The following is a 17702-nucleotide window of genomic DNA, read 5'->3' on the forward strand; positions in this document are numbered from 1 at the left end:
GGTATTGCCTAGGTTGTTTTCCACATTTTTTATAGTTTTGGGTTTTACACTTAAGTTTTTAATCCATCCTGAGTTAATTTTTGTATATGGTGTAAAGAAGAGGTCCACTTTCAACCTTCTGCATAAGGCTAGGCAGTTATCCCAGCACCATTTATTGAATAGGAAAACTTTTCCCCATTGCTTGTTTTTGTCAAGTTTGTCAAAGGTCAGAGAGTTGCAGGTGTGTGGCCTTATTTCTGGGTTCTCTATCCTGTTCCATTGCTCTATGTGTCTGTTTTTGTACCAGTACCATGCTGTTTTGGTTACTGTAGCCCTGTAGCATAGTTTGAAGTCAAGTAGTGTGATGCCTCCAGCTTTGTTCTTTTTGCTTAGGATTGGTTTGGCTTTACTGGGCTCTTTTATGGTTCCATATGAATTTTAAAATAGTTTTTTCTAGTTATGTGAAGAATGTCCATAGTAGTTTAATAGAAATAACACTGAATCTATAAATTGCTTTGGACAGTATGGCCATTTTAATGCTATTGATTCTTCCTATCCATGGTCATGGAATGTTTATCCATTTGTTGATGTCATCTCTGATTTATTTGAACAGTGTTTTGTAATTCTCCTTGTAGAGATCTTTTATCTCTCTGATCAGTTGTATTCCTAGGTCTTTTATTCTTTTTTTGGCAATATTGGATGGAACTACATTCCTGATTTGCCTCTTGGCTTGACTGTTGTTGGTGTCAATAGGAATGTTAGTTATTTTTGCACATTGATTTTGTATCATGATACTTTGCTGAAGTTGCTTATCAGCCTAAGGGGCTTTTGGGCTGAGACAATGGAGTGTTCTAGATATAGGATCATGTCATTTGCAAACAAAGATAATTTGACTTCCTCTCTTCCTATTTGGATGCCCTTTATTTCTTTCTCTTGCCTGATTGCCCTGGCCAGGTCTTCCAGTACTATGCTGAATAGGAGCGGTGAGAGAGGGCATCCTTGTCTTGTGCTGGTTTTCAAGGGGAATGCTTCCAGCTTTTGCCCATTCAGTATGATGTTGGCTGTGGGTTTGTCATTAGATGGCTCTTATTACTTTGAGATATGTTCCTTCAATACCTAGTCTACTGAGAGTTTTTAACATGAATGGGTGTTGAATTTTATCAAAAGCCTTTTCTGCATCTATTGAGATAATGATGTGGCTTTTGTCTTTAGTTCTATTTATGTGATGAATCACCCAAATACGGTTTTTAATCGAGTTTTGTTCTGGAAGTATGTGTGGGGTGGGAGTAGTTATATGTTCTAACAATATGTTTGCATTAAACATTTCTGAAGACACTTAGCTTTCCCCAATCTTCTTGAGAAGCACCAATGTGGGCAAGGAGGACAGAGATGCTCAAGCTAAAGAACCATTAATGAGTAGCCTTCTAACAATCTGACCAGATTCATGTGGGATGTTTATCAAACATAAACTCTTGGGCTTCATCCCGACTTAGCAAAGTCCCTGTGACAGACTCATATGTTCTAATGTAAATTAAAGAGCCTTAAAAGGGCCACATAAGCCACAGCTACAGGCAGCTAAGACCCACCAGACAAATGGTAGCTAATATGAAACATTAATTAGGAAGAACTTGGATAATCTGTGCAGCTATCCACTCTAATGGCTTTTAAGTATTTATTCTCAACAATGGCCAAGTGTTGAATTTATACGTGCTTTGATGGAGGGCTCCATCTATTTATTACAAGTTCAGTCCACAGAAATGCCTAACAATGATATAATTCTCATCTGACATTACTTTTATTGAGATATTAATATGAATAAAATTTACAAAATTTATTTGCTTTAGTCATCCCTTCAATTTCAAAGCAAAATAATTTTGTGTGCTGTTTATAAATGGCTAATACATATTACGTTCAATTTTGACTTTCATCAAAATAAAAGATCTATCCTCCTAAGCTGAGAACACACAAGACTGCAGAATGCTATAATACTTGTTTTCTAACTTCTCTCTTTCAGCATTTGCCATGAAAAGTAGGCAGCTGAAATAGCTTGTTCTCCTGCTGTTCAGCCAGCTGTTTCTTACATTCAGAACAAACAACATAGGGACCTATTGTTTGATATAGAGACTGATTAATCTTTGGAGATTTAAAAGAATAATATAAAAATTTTATGATTTAAGAAATACCTTTTAAAACATAGGAGCAAAGTACATTTTATTGGGTTTTTAATAATTTATTTCTTCTTAATCTTTATAGGCTGGACAGAACATCCAAATTAATCTATACAATTCATCCACGTAATAAAAAAATCACCTATACCCCTCAAGCTATTGAAATAAAAAAATAAGTTGAGGAAATATTTAATAACACCTTATAAATGAGTGTGCAGTAAGTATATCCTAACACTTTTGTTTGTTTTGATCCTGGTTAGGATAGTACCAGTGAGAAACCTTAAAAATGTTCAAGAGTCAATTTACTTTCCTATCATATTTGTTGGATAAACATAAGGTCACATGAATGAATATGTACAAATAAGATTGACCAAGGTGACAAAAAAATTGCAACCATTCCAAAGTGAAGTGTGACTTGCAATTATTTCTTCTGTCACCATTCCTCTCTGTTAGCATAAGTTTCTCATTCTGTTTGTACAGTATAGAGTTGACTATTCATACAAATAATTATAAGCATTCATGAGCAAAAATAACTAACTTAATTGGAGTTAATCGTGAAATAATTGGAAACCACCAGATGATTTCACTTTCAAGTCAATGAATGAGTCTAGGATTCATTATGAAACTATATTTTTAAAGTACAGATTTACTTGAAGACTGAAAACTATCAATCCGGATAAAACTTTATCAGTTACAATAAATACAATTTGGAAATTAGAACAGATATTTTCATCACATTTTAGGATTATTTTGCTTTTTCAACAATAGATTTTGAGACTGCGCAAATAAGCCCTTTATAAAAGAACTTGCTGACCTACCAGAGTTGCTTAATCAAATCACAAACAACTATTAAATAAATCCCTGCTGTGACTTATCACCCTGAAGAGCACTAGATAAACTAGTTATTTGAGTGCTTGACCATGTATCATATCTGTTTGAGATGTCCACTTCCCAACTGCAGGCCCTTCCTCCCAAAATGAGTTCTAAGTATACTAACTCAGCTCATATTTTAAGGCAGGCCATTCAAACATATCCTCAAATTGAATGTTAGAAATCCATCCAGTTCTTTTTGTATGAAGTTATAATATACAGAGATTTAGAAGACTGTTAACTTATAGTTTTTATCTCTGAAAGTAAAAAAAATATAACACTAATTGTATGTTATTCCCTATCAAATGTATTTCTAGAGAAAATATTTTTTAAATGTAGGTTAGTAAATCTCAAGTTTATTTAATACCAAGATAAGCTAATGAAAGAGAATATTTTAAAATGTATATAGACTCAAGTATTTTTTTAACTGAATATTAAAATTCTGAAGCCATAATTTACCTTAATTGTTGGCAGCAGTTCAGCTTTCCATGATAAATCAACCCCTTGCAGGCTTTGAAATAAATATGAAAATATAATTAAAGGACAAATATATGGAAGTATTACAAATTATAAATAAGATTCAGAGGAAAAAGAAACCATCTCTACACCTAGTAGAGGTGTCTATTGAGTCTAATCCAATATACTCTGTCCACATATTTCCCTTAGCAACAAAAATGTTTCTCCTAGCTAATTTCAATGTTTGCAAAAATTACTAGTATATTCATTTCCTTTACTTTTCATTTTAAAAACAATATTATAATTTCATATAGCATCAAAATGAAAATAACAATGTATGAAACTATTCTAAAAGTGTGGTTTCCGAGTATTGTTTATGTTGAGATAAATGAACATGCATTCAAAAGACTTACCACATAGAAGTGCTGTTTATGCAAGCAAAAATCCAACTATTTGTATCCTGTTGATGAACAGCACAAAACAAAACACACTAAGTATTGTAGAAAATAATTATACAAAACAAACACCCATTTTCAACACTTTTTATTGTTATATGATAGGGTGACTAGGAGCAAGTGAAACATACATAACAGCTTATTGTTGAGAAACATATCCAAGATGTTCTCAAAGTCAAATAAATCAAGGATGGGTAAAGAAGTCTAATGTCAACATTGATAGGTAAGCAGTTATCCTGGAGCCAAGAGTACGAGAAAGACTGCCCTGACTGGTTATCTCTCTCTTTTTTTTTTTTTTTTTTTGAGATGGAGTCTTGCTTTGTCACCCAGGCTGGAGTACAGTGGCACGACCTTGGCTCACTGCAACCTCCTCCTCCTGGGTTCAAGTTATTCTCCTGCCTCAGCCTCCCAAGTAGCTGGGATTACAGGTACCCACCACCATGCCCGGCTAATTTTTGTATTTTTAGTAGAGACGAGGTTTCACCATGTTGGCCAGGCTGGTCTTGAACTCCTGACCTCAAGTGATCTGCCCGCCTCGGCCTTCCAAAGTGCTGGGATTATAGGTGTGAGCCACCATGCCTGGCCATCTTTCTGCAGCATATCACCTAAGTATTTCTAATTATTGAACCAAAATTTTCAGATTTCAGTAATGTCCATACTTTAATTAGACAGTTATATAGTAAGTAATCTACATTTTTTAAATGAAGAATGAAAAGCTGGAGGTAGACTTTTATACAAACATAAATCCAGAGTCAAGCAATTAAAAATAATTTATATACCGTGTTTTACTTTATCGTTTGAGTTTCCATTTGGTTACCAGCAAATAACTCCCTTTTTTTTTGAGACAGAGTCTTGCTCTGTCGCCAGGCTGGAGTGCAGTGGCACAATCTCGGCTCACTGCAACCTCTGCCTCCTGGGTTCAAGCGATTCTCCTGCCTCAGCCTCCAGAGTAGCTGGGACTACAGGGGCGTGCCACCACACACAGCTAATTTTTGTGTTTTTAGTGGAGACGGGATTTCACCATGTTGGCCAGGATGGTCTCCATCTCTTGACCTCATGATCCGCCCGCCTCAACCTCCCAAAGTGACCAGCAAATAACTTCTATACAACCAAGAATGTGTTGGACTAAAGCCCAATTCCAAGGGCTCCAGACTAAAGCTGGTTATGATTCATCAGCACAGGATGGAAATGCTGCAGAGATGATTGTGACATTTTAACATATTCTGTATTCAGCTTTAGTCAATTAAAAGCAGTGTGACCGCACTGTGTGAGGCCAACGCAGGCGGATCACGACATCAGAAGATCGAGGCCCTCCTGGCTAACACGGTGAAACCCCGTCTCTGCTAAAAATACAAAAAATTAGCTGGGCGCGCTGGCGGGCGTCTGTAGTCCCAGTTACTCGAGAGGCTGAGGCAGGAGAATGGCATGAACCTGGGAGGTGGAGCTTGCAGTGAGCCGAGATCGCGCCACTGCACTCCAGCCTGGGCGACAGAGCGAGACTCCATCTCAAAAAACAAAACAAAACAAAACAAAAACAAACAAACAAAAACAGCAGTGTGACCTGAGATCTTAACTGCAACTTTTAAGGAAGTAAGAGCAATGTTCTGAGATATGATTATCTAACTAGTGAAATCCTACCAAGACATAAGAGGATGAGAAGCACTGCTCACATAGCTACATAAATTTGTCCTTTGAATCACAGATAGGACAACCAATAAAATCAATGCTTTTATTCAACTGATACTTATAAAGTCCATTCTATGGCCAAGGAATGATATACTAAGCCCTCAGGGAAAATGATGAATCAGGCAGACATAGTCTCTGCTCTCATTCAGCTTACATAAAATGTTAAGACATTTTTCAGGAATATATAAAAGAAAGCTGACAGGAAACAAATAAAAAAGTGTGGTGTTTCTCTGTAGGCAAAATACTTGTGTGAGTCCTGTATCAGTTACCTGTACTTCCCAGAACAATAATGTGACATTAAAGAAGCAAGACAACAGAACAGATCTGCACAGCCTGGACACAGAAAATCTAGCAGCCTGTAAAGATCCAACCCATTTTTGTAAAGGGTTTTTGCCACTACTAAGAAGGGGCCTATCCTCAAAGGTAACCCTCATTATGAAAATTGCTGATATTCCATACTACTTCGGTGTATAGGGAATTCTGACTCATTCATCAATGGATTGAATAGATAGATAATGTATTACTCAAGTCCACCCTAACACCATCAAAGTCCATCAAAACACCATGTTGATATAACCTAGATGTCAAAAGGTGAACTAATTACAAAAATCATACTAAAAACCTTAGAAGTTATTCAAGGATTATTGACTAACTCCTAAAGTATACAGGAAAGAAAATGCTACTGATCAAAAATTTATAGTTCTCAAAAAATTCTGTCTACTGTATTTAATGGCTACTAAAAACCATCAAGTGAAAGACTGACTGGGCACTTTATAATGGATGGATCATGCTGTCACCACTGAGCCCACCAATATCTTTTTCTCTAAAAGTGGTAAAACCAGATATTATGTACCTCCTGGTACCATAAAATAGGCGATACACAGCTCTACTTATAAAACATTCTTACTATAAAAAATTAATCTGAATCTAATCAAGATTCTAGATCTAACTACCAGTTTACAGAAAACATAGGGGATAGAAATACATACTAAAAGACACTATGGGAATACAATCAGTTAAACCCAGATTGTGGGAAATTCTGTAAAACATGTAATACATTTCTTTGAACATTTAAGTAGCATGGGGGAAAGGGGGTGGGGCTATTTATTATAAAAGAGACATAAGATCTAGGAACTAAAGGCAATGTATACTTTGGATCCTGATTCAGATAAACTTAAAATTTAAGTGAACCAAGGAAAACTGAACATGGAGTGAATATCAGATGATACTAAGGAATTAGTATTAATTTGGTTGGATGAAATAATGGTATTATGGTAATGTATAAAATCCTTATAGGAAAACATACTTTATGGATGAACTAATAAAATGCCCAGAATTTACTTTTAAAATTTTTCAGTCAAAAAAAGTGTAAAGAAATAAATGATTTAAGAATGACAGAGTATTGATAACTGTTAAAGCTGTGTTGATTATAAAAAAATTCATTCTTATATTTTCTTTCTGCCTTTATATAAGCTTGAAAATTTCTATAATAAAAATTGAAAAGATTTTTAAAAAATTCACATGACTTTATGTTAATTAATACCCATGAACATTAAATACAGAAAAAAGATCCTCCCATCAGCCAAATGAATAATTTGCACTTTGACAAGCATTTTTCTTAATATAATACTGACATTCTGATTTGAAATTTAGTATTAAGTGAGAAAAGATACTTTAAGCTTTTACTCCCAAGGCCAGAATCTGCCAGGGTAAACTGCCCATCTAGATTTTAGGCTGAGAGATGCAAGTCTCTGTGAGAGATGCAAAAGTCTGGTAATTTCACTAAAATGTAGTACCCATTAGCATCCAGCCCACAATGCCTATCATCTTTTTTTAAAATATTTTACTATATAGTCAAATGTCAGCATCTCCAGCAAAGTAATAGATCTTGGTTCTAAATAAATACAAATAACCTAACAAAAGGGAGAAGAAGGAACAGATACAAATATAGAGTGAAGAATCGTGAGATATGCCAAAAAAAAAAATCAGAATAGAGGAAAAAGAATCCAAATTAAGAAACAATCCTGAGGCCGGGCGCGGTGGCTCACGCCTGTAATCCCAGCACTTTGGGAGGCCGAGGTGGGCGGATCACGAGGTCAGGAGATCGAGACCATCCTGGCTAACACGGTGAAACCCCGTCTCTACTAAAAAAATAGAAAAAATTAGCCAGGCATGGTGGCAAGCGCCTGTAGTCCCAGCTACTCTGGAGGCTGAGGCAGGAGAATGGTGTGAACCCGGGAGGTGGAGCTTGCAGTGAGCCGAGACTGCGCCACCTCACTCCAGCCTGGGTGACAGAGCAAGACTCCGTCTCAAAAAAAAAAAAAAAGAAAGAAAAAATCCTGAAAGTAAGAAATGTAGATAAATTATTGAAGTACTACTTAACCTTTCCCTTTTTTTTCTTCTGAGACAGGGCCTCACTTCGTCACCCAGGCTGGAGCGCTAGTGGCGTGATCTCAACTCATTGCCATCTCAAACTCTCGGTTCAAGTGATCTTCCTTCCCCAGCCCCCCAAGTAGCAGAAACTACAGGTGCGTACCACCACACCCAGCTAAGTTTTTTGTATTTTTTGCAGAGACAGGGTTTGACCATGTTGCCCAGGCTGGTCTCAAACTCCTGAGCTCAAATGATCCACCCACCTCAGCCTCCCAAGGTGCTAGGATTACAGGCGTGAGCCACCACACCTAGCTTCCATTCCTAATATCATAATAAATGCACGCTACAGCATTTTTAAACATCACATTTTTTAATAGTGCCTAACATAGTAGGTACTCATTAAAAAGAAACACAAAAATCAAAATCATTATTCTGATACAGTAAATCTAGATAACATTGTAAGTTACTCTACTATCTTAGAGAATATTTGGTATAAAAAGTACCTCAAATTTTAGTATGTAAGCCAATGGAAAACAAAATTCCCTTTATAAAATTCCTATTGAATAGCTTTGCTTAATTACATCTATTCTTTAAAGTACTAATAGAAACTTAGAATTAAAGGGGTTTTGAATTCCATTCCTTCATCACGAACAGAGTAAAATGAAGGCAGAAAGACAGGGTGGGAGACCTAAACTAGAACCAAAGTTACAACTTAATAGCATAGTATCTGTGATAAAAAAATTTTGATCAATACTTTTCAATCAAAACACTCTTCCAGAGAAATTATTTTTCAACTACTTAGATTTAATAGTAATATTTCATAGCTAGGTCTACCAGTAGAATTTGAAAAATGAACAACAGTTAGCCTCTTAAATTTACATAAAATGTACCAATTATCTTACCAGCATAGTGCTCTGACAATAGACATGAGTGTAGATTTTTCTATGATTTTCAAGAGGAAATGTAAAATATATCTTCTCAGATTCCTACAAAAAGAAGGAAAACACTCAATATAGCTGTAATGAGCAGATTAATTTCATCATTCAAAAATCCAGATATAGCAAATGAGTAATTATTCTAATTCTATCATTCTTCTTGTTGTTGAGAACCAATTCTCTAGGAGTGGGAGAAGGAAGATACAGAAGGGCAAGAGAAAGATTAGGTATAAACTCTGTAGTCCCCAGTTTGTCCTGGAAGTATCAGTGTGAATGTACTTTTTTGTTGTTGTTTTATTGTGGGTTTTTTGGTCTTTTAGTTAAGATTTTATGCAGTTCTTAGCTCTGGCCATTGAAAAGGCCTAGAAATGCCAACCCAATAGTCACAGGCATTTCTAGTACCAGATTATGGTTTTGAGATACCACTTCCCAAAGAAAAGGAATAGTTCCTTAAAGAAATAGCTGATTCACGGTTTGGGGCAGGAAATGTACAAAATAAGCTAAAATATCTTGTCCTACTCAAGAGTGAGGAAACTGTTAAAGACAACTAAAGAGCTGTATCAAAAAAACTCAGGAACTAAACTTGAAATGGTTTCCACTGACCAAATATGGAACGATTTTAGTATCAACAGACTGAAAGAAAACATATTTAAATGCATGAGTGCATAATAATACTGGAGGAATAAACCCACTAATGGTCACTAATAAGAGGAAGCTTGTGAGCCAACTCACCATTCTGATAATGAGTAAATATAAGGTAAGATCCAAAGATCCACACAATTATCACTCTTTTCCCATATGATTTATTCTACTTTTGATAAATTTAGTAGATAAGCAGTTTTTCTCTAAGTATATAGAATTAACTAGAATACTATTCTAGTTAATAAATAATAAAATTAAACTTATCACAATTTTTGCATCCTCCTTAATCAATTAATAACTCCAGTCATTCCTCATCAACAGTGGCTAACATCACAAAAAGAGAGAGAGTCTAGCAAAAACAAAAACAAAACAAAAATCTGAATATGAACAAGCAGCTAGATCCAGCTACTAAATCACAGGACCACAACAGGCAAAGGAACATGTTGAATGACTACAGGAATGCAATCAGTAAAATCAAGACTGTGAAACTCTAGAGGACAAATGACTTGGTATTTTTTTCAACAAATAAGTTTCAAGAAAAAAAAGGGGAGAGTGGTGGTAAGAGAAAGTCTTCCAGATTAAAAAGGAATAAGACATTAATCAGTAACAACGTATAGGCCTTGTTTGGATCCTGATGTAAACAAACTGAACGTCAAAGAAAACAGCAAAAAAGATAAATTTATGATAAAACTGATTACTGACTAGATACTTATTAAGGAATTATTATTAAATTGTGGGAAAATGGCATGCAGTTATCTTGTTTAAAGAGTCTTTAACTTTTAAAGATAAATACTAAATTATTTCTGGAAAAAACATGAAAAAAAATCCATTGGTGGAATACTTACATTGTAAGCTACATAGGTCCATTTGGACACTTTTACTGGAACCCACATAGATGTCCCTGAAGGTAAAGGAAATTAATTTATTTGCCTTGTTTTGTTTTTATACTACATAGTTTCTTTCTTCTTTGAATCCTGGTGAAATACTTCTCAATCACAATAAAGAAGTGGTTTTCTGAACACTGGCTATATTAAAACAGAAAATCTAGTAATATATTTTCTATATACTCATCACCAACTAGCATTCACATCAAGTAAAGTATAAATCTGTTTGGTGTCCTTTAACTCTAAGGAATTATCAATATAGGAAATAAATATTTCATTTCCCAAACAAGACACATAATTAAATATAACCGGTATAATTTGCTTTATATTTAAATAGACAAAGCAAGTTATTTTGTTAAAAGCAAAATTTATCAGCAAAAGATATGTTGGTAATCCAAAAGAAGAATGAAGAATAACTGATAATTGAGGAACTAAAAGGAGTCAAGAATAATATGGCACTTAGTTTATGCAATTGTTAGGAGAACAGTCATTTAACTGAAATTTTTCTATTTGTCATGTTATTTTCAAGACAAACTTTTTATCAGCAATCTCTTACACGTTGCTTCTTTTTCCCTTCCTAACCAACAACTGCACCAGCATCATCATAGGGAAATTAATAATGTATGTATATATATAATAGGATCCTAAAACTTGAAGTATCACAGTTTCAAAGATTTTGTCTGCTATAAACAAATTTACCTAAGATTAATAATGAAATACTTCATTTAAAATTAAAATATGTTATTGTCACCAACCTGTTAAGTCAGAAATTATAGCTGGATTTTCCTCAAAATGTTTTGATGGGTGTCTTATAAAGTGGTGATTCAAAACTGACAGTTTCTTCTTGGAATTTTGAGTTATCTAGAAAGAACATTGATACATTCTGTATCATTTTGTATCTATTGTAATAGCTTGATGAAACATTGCTTCAGTAATGATGACAACAGCCAACATTTATTACTCTGAGCCAGGCACTGTTCTGAGCACTGTACATAAACTCACTCAATCATCACAAAAACTCTAAGAGATAATGATTTCGTCTGCATTTGAAATGTGAATAAACTAAAGCACAGAGAAATTAAGAAACTTGCCTAAGTTCACACAGCTCTTAAGTCTGGGCTGGGATTCACACCCAGGCATTCTGGCTCTAGAGTCCATGCTTTCATTATTATGCAATAGTGTCTCTCAAGTAACATTTAAGAATAAAACATTATAAAATATATAGAACCAGAAGAGAATTTTAGAGATTCTCTGGTCTTGTGATTCCAATGTACTAATTTCCAAATTCAGACTACTGCCAATACCATAACAAAGAATCCACTGGTCACTAGAGAAAATAAATATTGTCAACTTTCCTACCATAGAAATTACTCTCTTTTATTCTATCCTTCTACCTGTTTTTTAAATATCCTGGCACAATAAAAAGTTGGCAACTTTAAAAAAGTTGTCATACCTTTAAAAAAGTGTACTGGGGTATAAAATCCATTTGGTATTGACCATTATTCAACTCTCTAGTTTAATAATTGAGGCCCTGACAGGTAAATGACTTTCTCAACCACAGAGCGAGAATGGCAAAGAAGTAACAGTGAGGATCCAGGTCTACTAAACCTTTCCAATCCCTTTGGAAGTCACCCAGCATTTGCTTGAACATTTTTAATTCACTACTTTGTAAGATCATGCATTCCAATTTTAACAACTCTTACCAGGAGAATGCTTTATTTAGAGCAAATAACTGATTCCTTATTACACTGCTATCTTAGATTGGGAGACAGTCCTTCAAAAATTAGAAACTTGCTATGTTCTCCATTCAAATAAAACATTTCTTCTGCAGATAAAACAACTTCAAACATATCAAGTGTTTTTCATTGAACTCTTTTGGTCCCTTCACCATTCTGATTGCCTCCCCTGGATAAACTTAAGTTTGTTGATGTCCCCCTCAAAATATGATGCATGAAATAGAATACAGTTCTCTAGATACGGTGTCAGTAGAGTGGAGGACAGTGGAACTTTTATACTAATTGATGCAAACTCTCTACTTCAAATAACTCAGTCTTATACTAAATTTGTTTGATTTTCTTAAGGGGCCACATCTGTTTGCAATCAATTAAATGTTACAGCCTGTCTATCAAAACTTTAGGCCGGGCGCGGTGGCTCATGCCTGTAATTCCAGCACTTTGGGAGGCCAAGACGGGTGGATCACAAGGTCAGGAGATCGAGACCATCCTGGCTAACACGTAGAAACCCTGTCTCTACTAAAAATACAAAAAATTAGCCGGGTATGGTGGTGGGCACCTGTGGTTCCAGCTACTTGGGAGGCTGAGGCAGAAGAATGGCATGAACCCGGGAGGCGGAGCTTGCAGTGAGCCGAGATCGCGCCACTGCACTCCAGCCTGGGTGACAGAGCAAGACTCCGTCTCAAAAAACAAAAACAAAAACAAAAAAACTTTAAGACTGGATTCCACCATTCTTACTCACTCTCAAGGTAATCCATCTACTCACAAGTTTTTAGCTATGACTTTTATGCTAATAACCACTAGAAATTACTCTGATTCCTGCCTTATCACCATGCTTAGGACTAATTATTCTTTGCATTTTAGTTTCCCTGAATATATATGTTCTGCTTTTCTCCTGGACTATATGCTTCCTGAGGGTTAGATATCATACCTTAAGTTTTTATTTTCTACTATTTAGTCCAGTCAATTACACATAGTGAGTTTTTAAAAACAAAACTCAGTTTCATAAACAGCATTTTTGATTCTTAGTAATATGGTTATCAAAAATTTCTCATTTTCTCCTTAAAATGCATATTTATACATTCAGAATTATAATTTATTACATACTAGTACTATAGTTCTTTTCTCATCTTACAAGTTAATGGAAAAACATGCTTTTATTTATTGAAATTAGTTTTATGTCCAATTTTTTCAGGAATATACCTGTCTGACGTATCCTGTCTCACCAGTCGGAATAAGGTTTTTCTTAAGTTTACCAAACGTCAGTTGAAGTAAAAACTGGTCTAGCAATTTTAATTGACTCTATTATTGTATGTAGTTGTACTCCCTCAAGTAGGCTTAGAACTTTTACCACAGTTAAGTCTCACAGTTAAAACAATGTCAACAAACCAAAAAATGTTTGTGTTGCATGACCAAGTCACAGTGTCAACTCGGTGAAGCTTGTTTAAATCAATAAATATACTAACTTAATACCGAATCTTGTAGCTTAAAATGTGGTAAAACACAAAATGATCTGGACCTTCAGGAGAGAGCTAAGTATCTATGATTCTCTCTAAGAGTGGTTACACAGCTTTCTGAAGAGTTAAGGAAAAAAATCCCTATCCTTCTAAGACAGTACACTACAGGGTAAAGGTGCTTTCCTCATTGTTAAGAATTAAGTATTACCTGGAGACCTATTGAGAAAGAGGTCACCCATACTAGTTGCCCAAAGAATTGGAGCCTTCAGGGGAAATACTCCAAAAATATCCGGGCTGCAATGCTTTGCCATGAAAAAGACTACTTAAAAAAGAAGGAATTTTTTCTCCAAAAGAAGAAGCCAGAGCCATAGTTCTCAAAATATATTTCCATGAATAAGATGACCTGAGGTAAAAGGCTGTTTAAGATGAATAATGGCAATCTGTTCCCAACTTACAGAAAAAAAAATTAAGTTAATGGAAAGAATTCTCTGAATTTTGCTGAAATCCTGCTACCATTTATCTGCTAGCAGACAAGAAAGAGATAAAAGAGTAATGTGATAATCTGTAAAGGATACTATGATTTCCATATGTTCTGCTAATTGAACAATTTGGAAAATTACTAGTTTGAAGAGTTTACACTGTGAAATCACATTACAGACAAGGTAAAACTTATAAAAGTACATAATTTAAGTTCTGGTGAGCTTAGGTTATTTAATAAATTACACATTTCGATCTTACCAGAAAGCTAAAGTGGTTTTTAAAAAAGCATGGTTCAAAAATGTTTAATAAACTCAGGAGGCTGAGGTGGGAGAATCACTTGAGCCCAGGAATTTGAGTCCAGACTGGGCAACATAGTGAGAACTTGTCTCTCAAAAAGAAAAAATGTCTAATAAGATAGATCTTGATGTTTATAATGTATTACAAAAAAATTTATAAAATAGTTTGTAAGAAGTATTTCCCCTACACTTAAAAAATAAAAGAAGGCCGGGTGTAGTAGTTCACGCCTGTAATCCCAGCACTTTGGGAGGCCAAGACAGGTGGATCACCTGAGGTCAGGAGTTTGAAACCAGCCTGGCCAACATGGTGAAACCCCATCTCTATTAAAAATACTGGTGGTGCACATACGTAGTCCCAGCTCCTCAGGAGGCTAGGTGGGAGGATCGCTTGAACCTGGGAGGCAGAGGCTGCAGTGAGCCGAGATCACGCCACTGCACTCCAGCCTGTGCAACAGAGTGAGACTCCATCTTAAAAAAAAAAAAAAAAAAAAAAAGAAGGATATATGTCAAACTTTAAGCAGTGGAAAGAACTGGGGGAAGATTTAAGGTTCTTTCACTTTTCATTTTCATTGCATTTTACAAATCATTCGCAGCAGTCAAAGTATTATGAGAAAAAAAGATATTTCCATTTTGGTATTAATTAAAATTGATATAAGGTATATGCTTCTATTTTCATCAAAGTAAAAAAATTACATTAAATCCATCATGGCTGTAAATGATATAGTAAAGTAAAAGCTTTCACTTAAATAATTTTTAGTTTAAAAATACATACTTGTTTAGTATCAGCATCAATAAGATCAAAGAATGCTCGAACTGTAGTCAACTGCAATTGTTTACACCTAAGGAATAAAGTAAGTGTTACAAATAAAACTTTCTTAAAACATATACTTTTGATCAAAATATGCACAATTCTATTGTTTAGTGGAACATCTGAGTTTCCTTTAGTCCTCTAAACTCAAAAATTATGTAACAAATCATTCTTATTAAGCATATATCTTAAATATGAAACCTATAAAAATAAAGCAAATTAAATCTTCCTGGATGTTTGCCAGAATTTTCAGGGTCCTTCTGTTTTCCCTGAATCCCCTCACCTAGCCTAGCCATAGATGTACTATCTACCCCATGTTTATATGCCTGAAGTATGTCATTCTATCAGATACTACTGCTCGCACAGCCAGAGAAAAGTCAAAAGAGAATCTTTAAGCTGAAACACAATGAGATAAATATATTAGGGGCTGCCTATTTCTTGACCCATATGGATAAATCTAATCCCTACTTGGTTTTCCATGTGCTGCTCCCTAGAATAGTCACTGCCGGTGATTGGCCAGAAGCTCAGACAGTCCTACCAAAAGTGCAGTTGATTCCACCCAACTAGTAAAAACTCAAAAACTTTGGTATTTGATATTAGCTTTATTTGAGACTGATGCTATTGGGTTTTTGGGAGATTATTTTACATGTTGTCAAGAGAACCTTGGTCAAACTGAAACAAGAACCAAGATGAGAGTTCCAAGCTTCTAAATTAATATTTCTCCCATAGTCTTATTTATAGATGAAGTTCTAAGAAAGTTAACAAACCAGGCCGGGTGTGGTGGTTCACCCCTGCAATCCCAGCACTTTGGGAGGCCAATGTGGGTGGATCACCTGAGGTCAGGAGTTTGAGACCGGCCTGGCCAGCATGGTGAAACCTCATCCCTACTAAAAATACAAAAATTAGCTGGCATGATGGCACATGCCTGTAATGCCAGCTTCTTGGGAGGCTGAGGCATGAGGATCACTTGAAGCCAGGAGGCGAGAGGTTGCAGTGACCTGAGATTGCACCACTGTCCTCCAGCCTGGGCAACAGAGCGAGACTCTGTCTCAAAAAAAAAAAAAAAGTTAACAAGCCAATTAAATTACTGCATTGAGGAGAAAGAGGACCATGACAACTCATCAAAACAAGTTATACAAGTATTAACTTACCACACAATGGAGAGGTGGTCTGTTGAGACCCAGGTCTTAGGCACTGCTGAACTCTAAAAGAAAAGAAAAAAATAAACTTACGAAAAGCACATTTGTTATTCTCTAAAAGGTTTGAAATTCTTACAAGCTAATATTTAGAAACACATAATATAGTTTCACTATATTGTGAGGCCTAGACATTTTTAAATGATATTCTTATAAAAGGTGATCCAAATATATTAGAATTTTCTGTATAAATTTCTCTGTATAAAACATAACTCTAAATATCACTCCTGGTTAGTCAAGTTTAAATTACCATTTAAAAATTACTAAAGCAACCACAGACTCTCTCCTAAAGTTAATGTCTAACTTTTTATTACTCTAATGAGAGACAAGTTTAAGATTCTTTAATAAATCACAGTTAATGTATAAGTTACAAAAGACATTTTAGTAATTTAAATTTTGACGAAACTACCACTTGATAGATTGTAAGATGTTACTTCTTCATCAGTGGTGTACCTAAGAAACACCTAGGCCTAAGGAGAGTTTTCAAACCAAATATGCCTAATCACAACTGCAAAACTACCAAATCTGACTTTCCCAAGCAGGGTCCAGGGTTATATATTTTGGAAAAAAAAAAAATCTCTAGCTGACTAGGATGTATACAACTAGTAAAATATACAAGGACAAAAGGCTTCTAAAAAATATAAGTATTTGCAGAGGGCTTCCTAACAATGGCACAGCACCCTTCAAGAACTAGAGACTCCTTTTCACACCAGATAATGATCTCTCTGTGAATAGCATCTCACACAGAATAGGGGCTCATTAAGTAAATCTGATTTTATTTTTCATAGCATCTCTTTATGTACCATCAAAGAGACAAGAAGCTGCTATCACCAGAACTGTCAAAACAAAATGAAAATAGAAGACTAACAGCATAGATGCAAGAAAATTTACAGAGGCCTAAAATGTCTCTTTAATAAATGAACTGAAAAAATAAATATGTATAACTTCTAAGGAATCACTAACACCCTGAACTCTATAAATAATAATGTATCTTTGGGTTCCATGTTCTGAAGTGGGAGGAATCTACAGCTTACTTGATGAACTTGTAAGTACTTGATATATTTAGAAATTACTGCTGATAGTTTACTAAAAAAAATTAGACAACCAGAGTTCACTGTCGTTCTTAAATTACATTAATGGTCAGTAGAGTAAGAACTCTTAGTAGACAGCATTTACCATTACCAAGAATATAATGCTGGTTTACTTTCATTCAGTTTAATTAATGCATGTGTGCTAGAGTTGAAAACGGAAAGGCAACACAAATCAAAAAGTCAGTTGCTCATG

The 17702-nt window shown here is 35.1% G+C and overlaps 1 protein-coding gene across 8 annotated transcripts in view; it reads right to left on the reverse strand.

Annotated features, from left to right (window-relative positions):
• PGAP1 (post-GPI attachment to proteins inositol deacylase 1) overlaps positions 1–17702 on the reverse strand; it is an 85852-nt gene that overhangs the window by 46432 nt on the left and 21718 nt on the right. For all 8 annotated transcript variants that reach the window (XR_010150182.1, XM_063791438.1, XM_063791437.1 and 5 more), the window contains 7 exons: positions 16374–16426; positions 15187–15253; positions 11204–11309; positions 10410–10465; positions 8890–8973; positions 3887–3933; positions 3477–3528 (listed from right to left, as the gene is read on the reverse strand). Coding sequence is in view for 7 of the 8 variants with exons in the window: in XM_063791438.1 (XP_063647508.1) it covers positions 3477–3528; positions 3887–3933; positions 8890–8973; positions 10410–10465; positions 11204–11309; positions 15187–15253; positions 16374–16426 (465 nt within the window). In the remaining variant the exon portion in view is untranslated. The remainder of the gene's footprint in view (positions 1–3476; positions 3529–3886; positions 3934–8889; positions 8974–10409; positions 10466–11203; positions 11310–15186; positions 15254–16373; positions 16427–17702) is intronic.

Source organism: Pan troglodytes, chromosome 13, assembly GCF_028858775.2.
Source record: "Pan troglodytes isolate AG18354 chromosome 13, NHGRI_mPanTro3-v2.0_pri, whole genome shotgun sequence".
NCBI lineage: Eukaryota > Metazoa > Chordata > Mammalia > Primates > Hominidae > Pan > Pan troglodytes.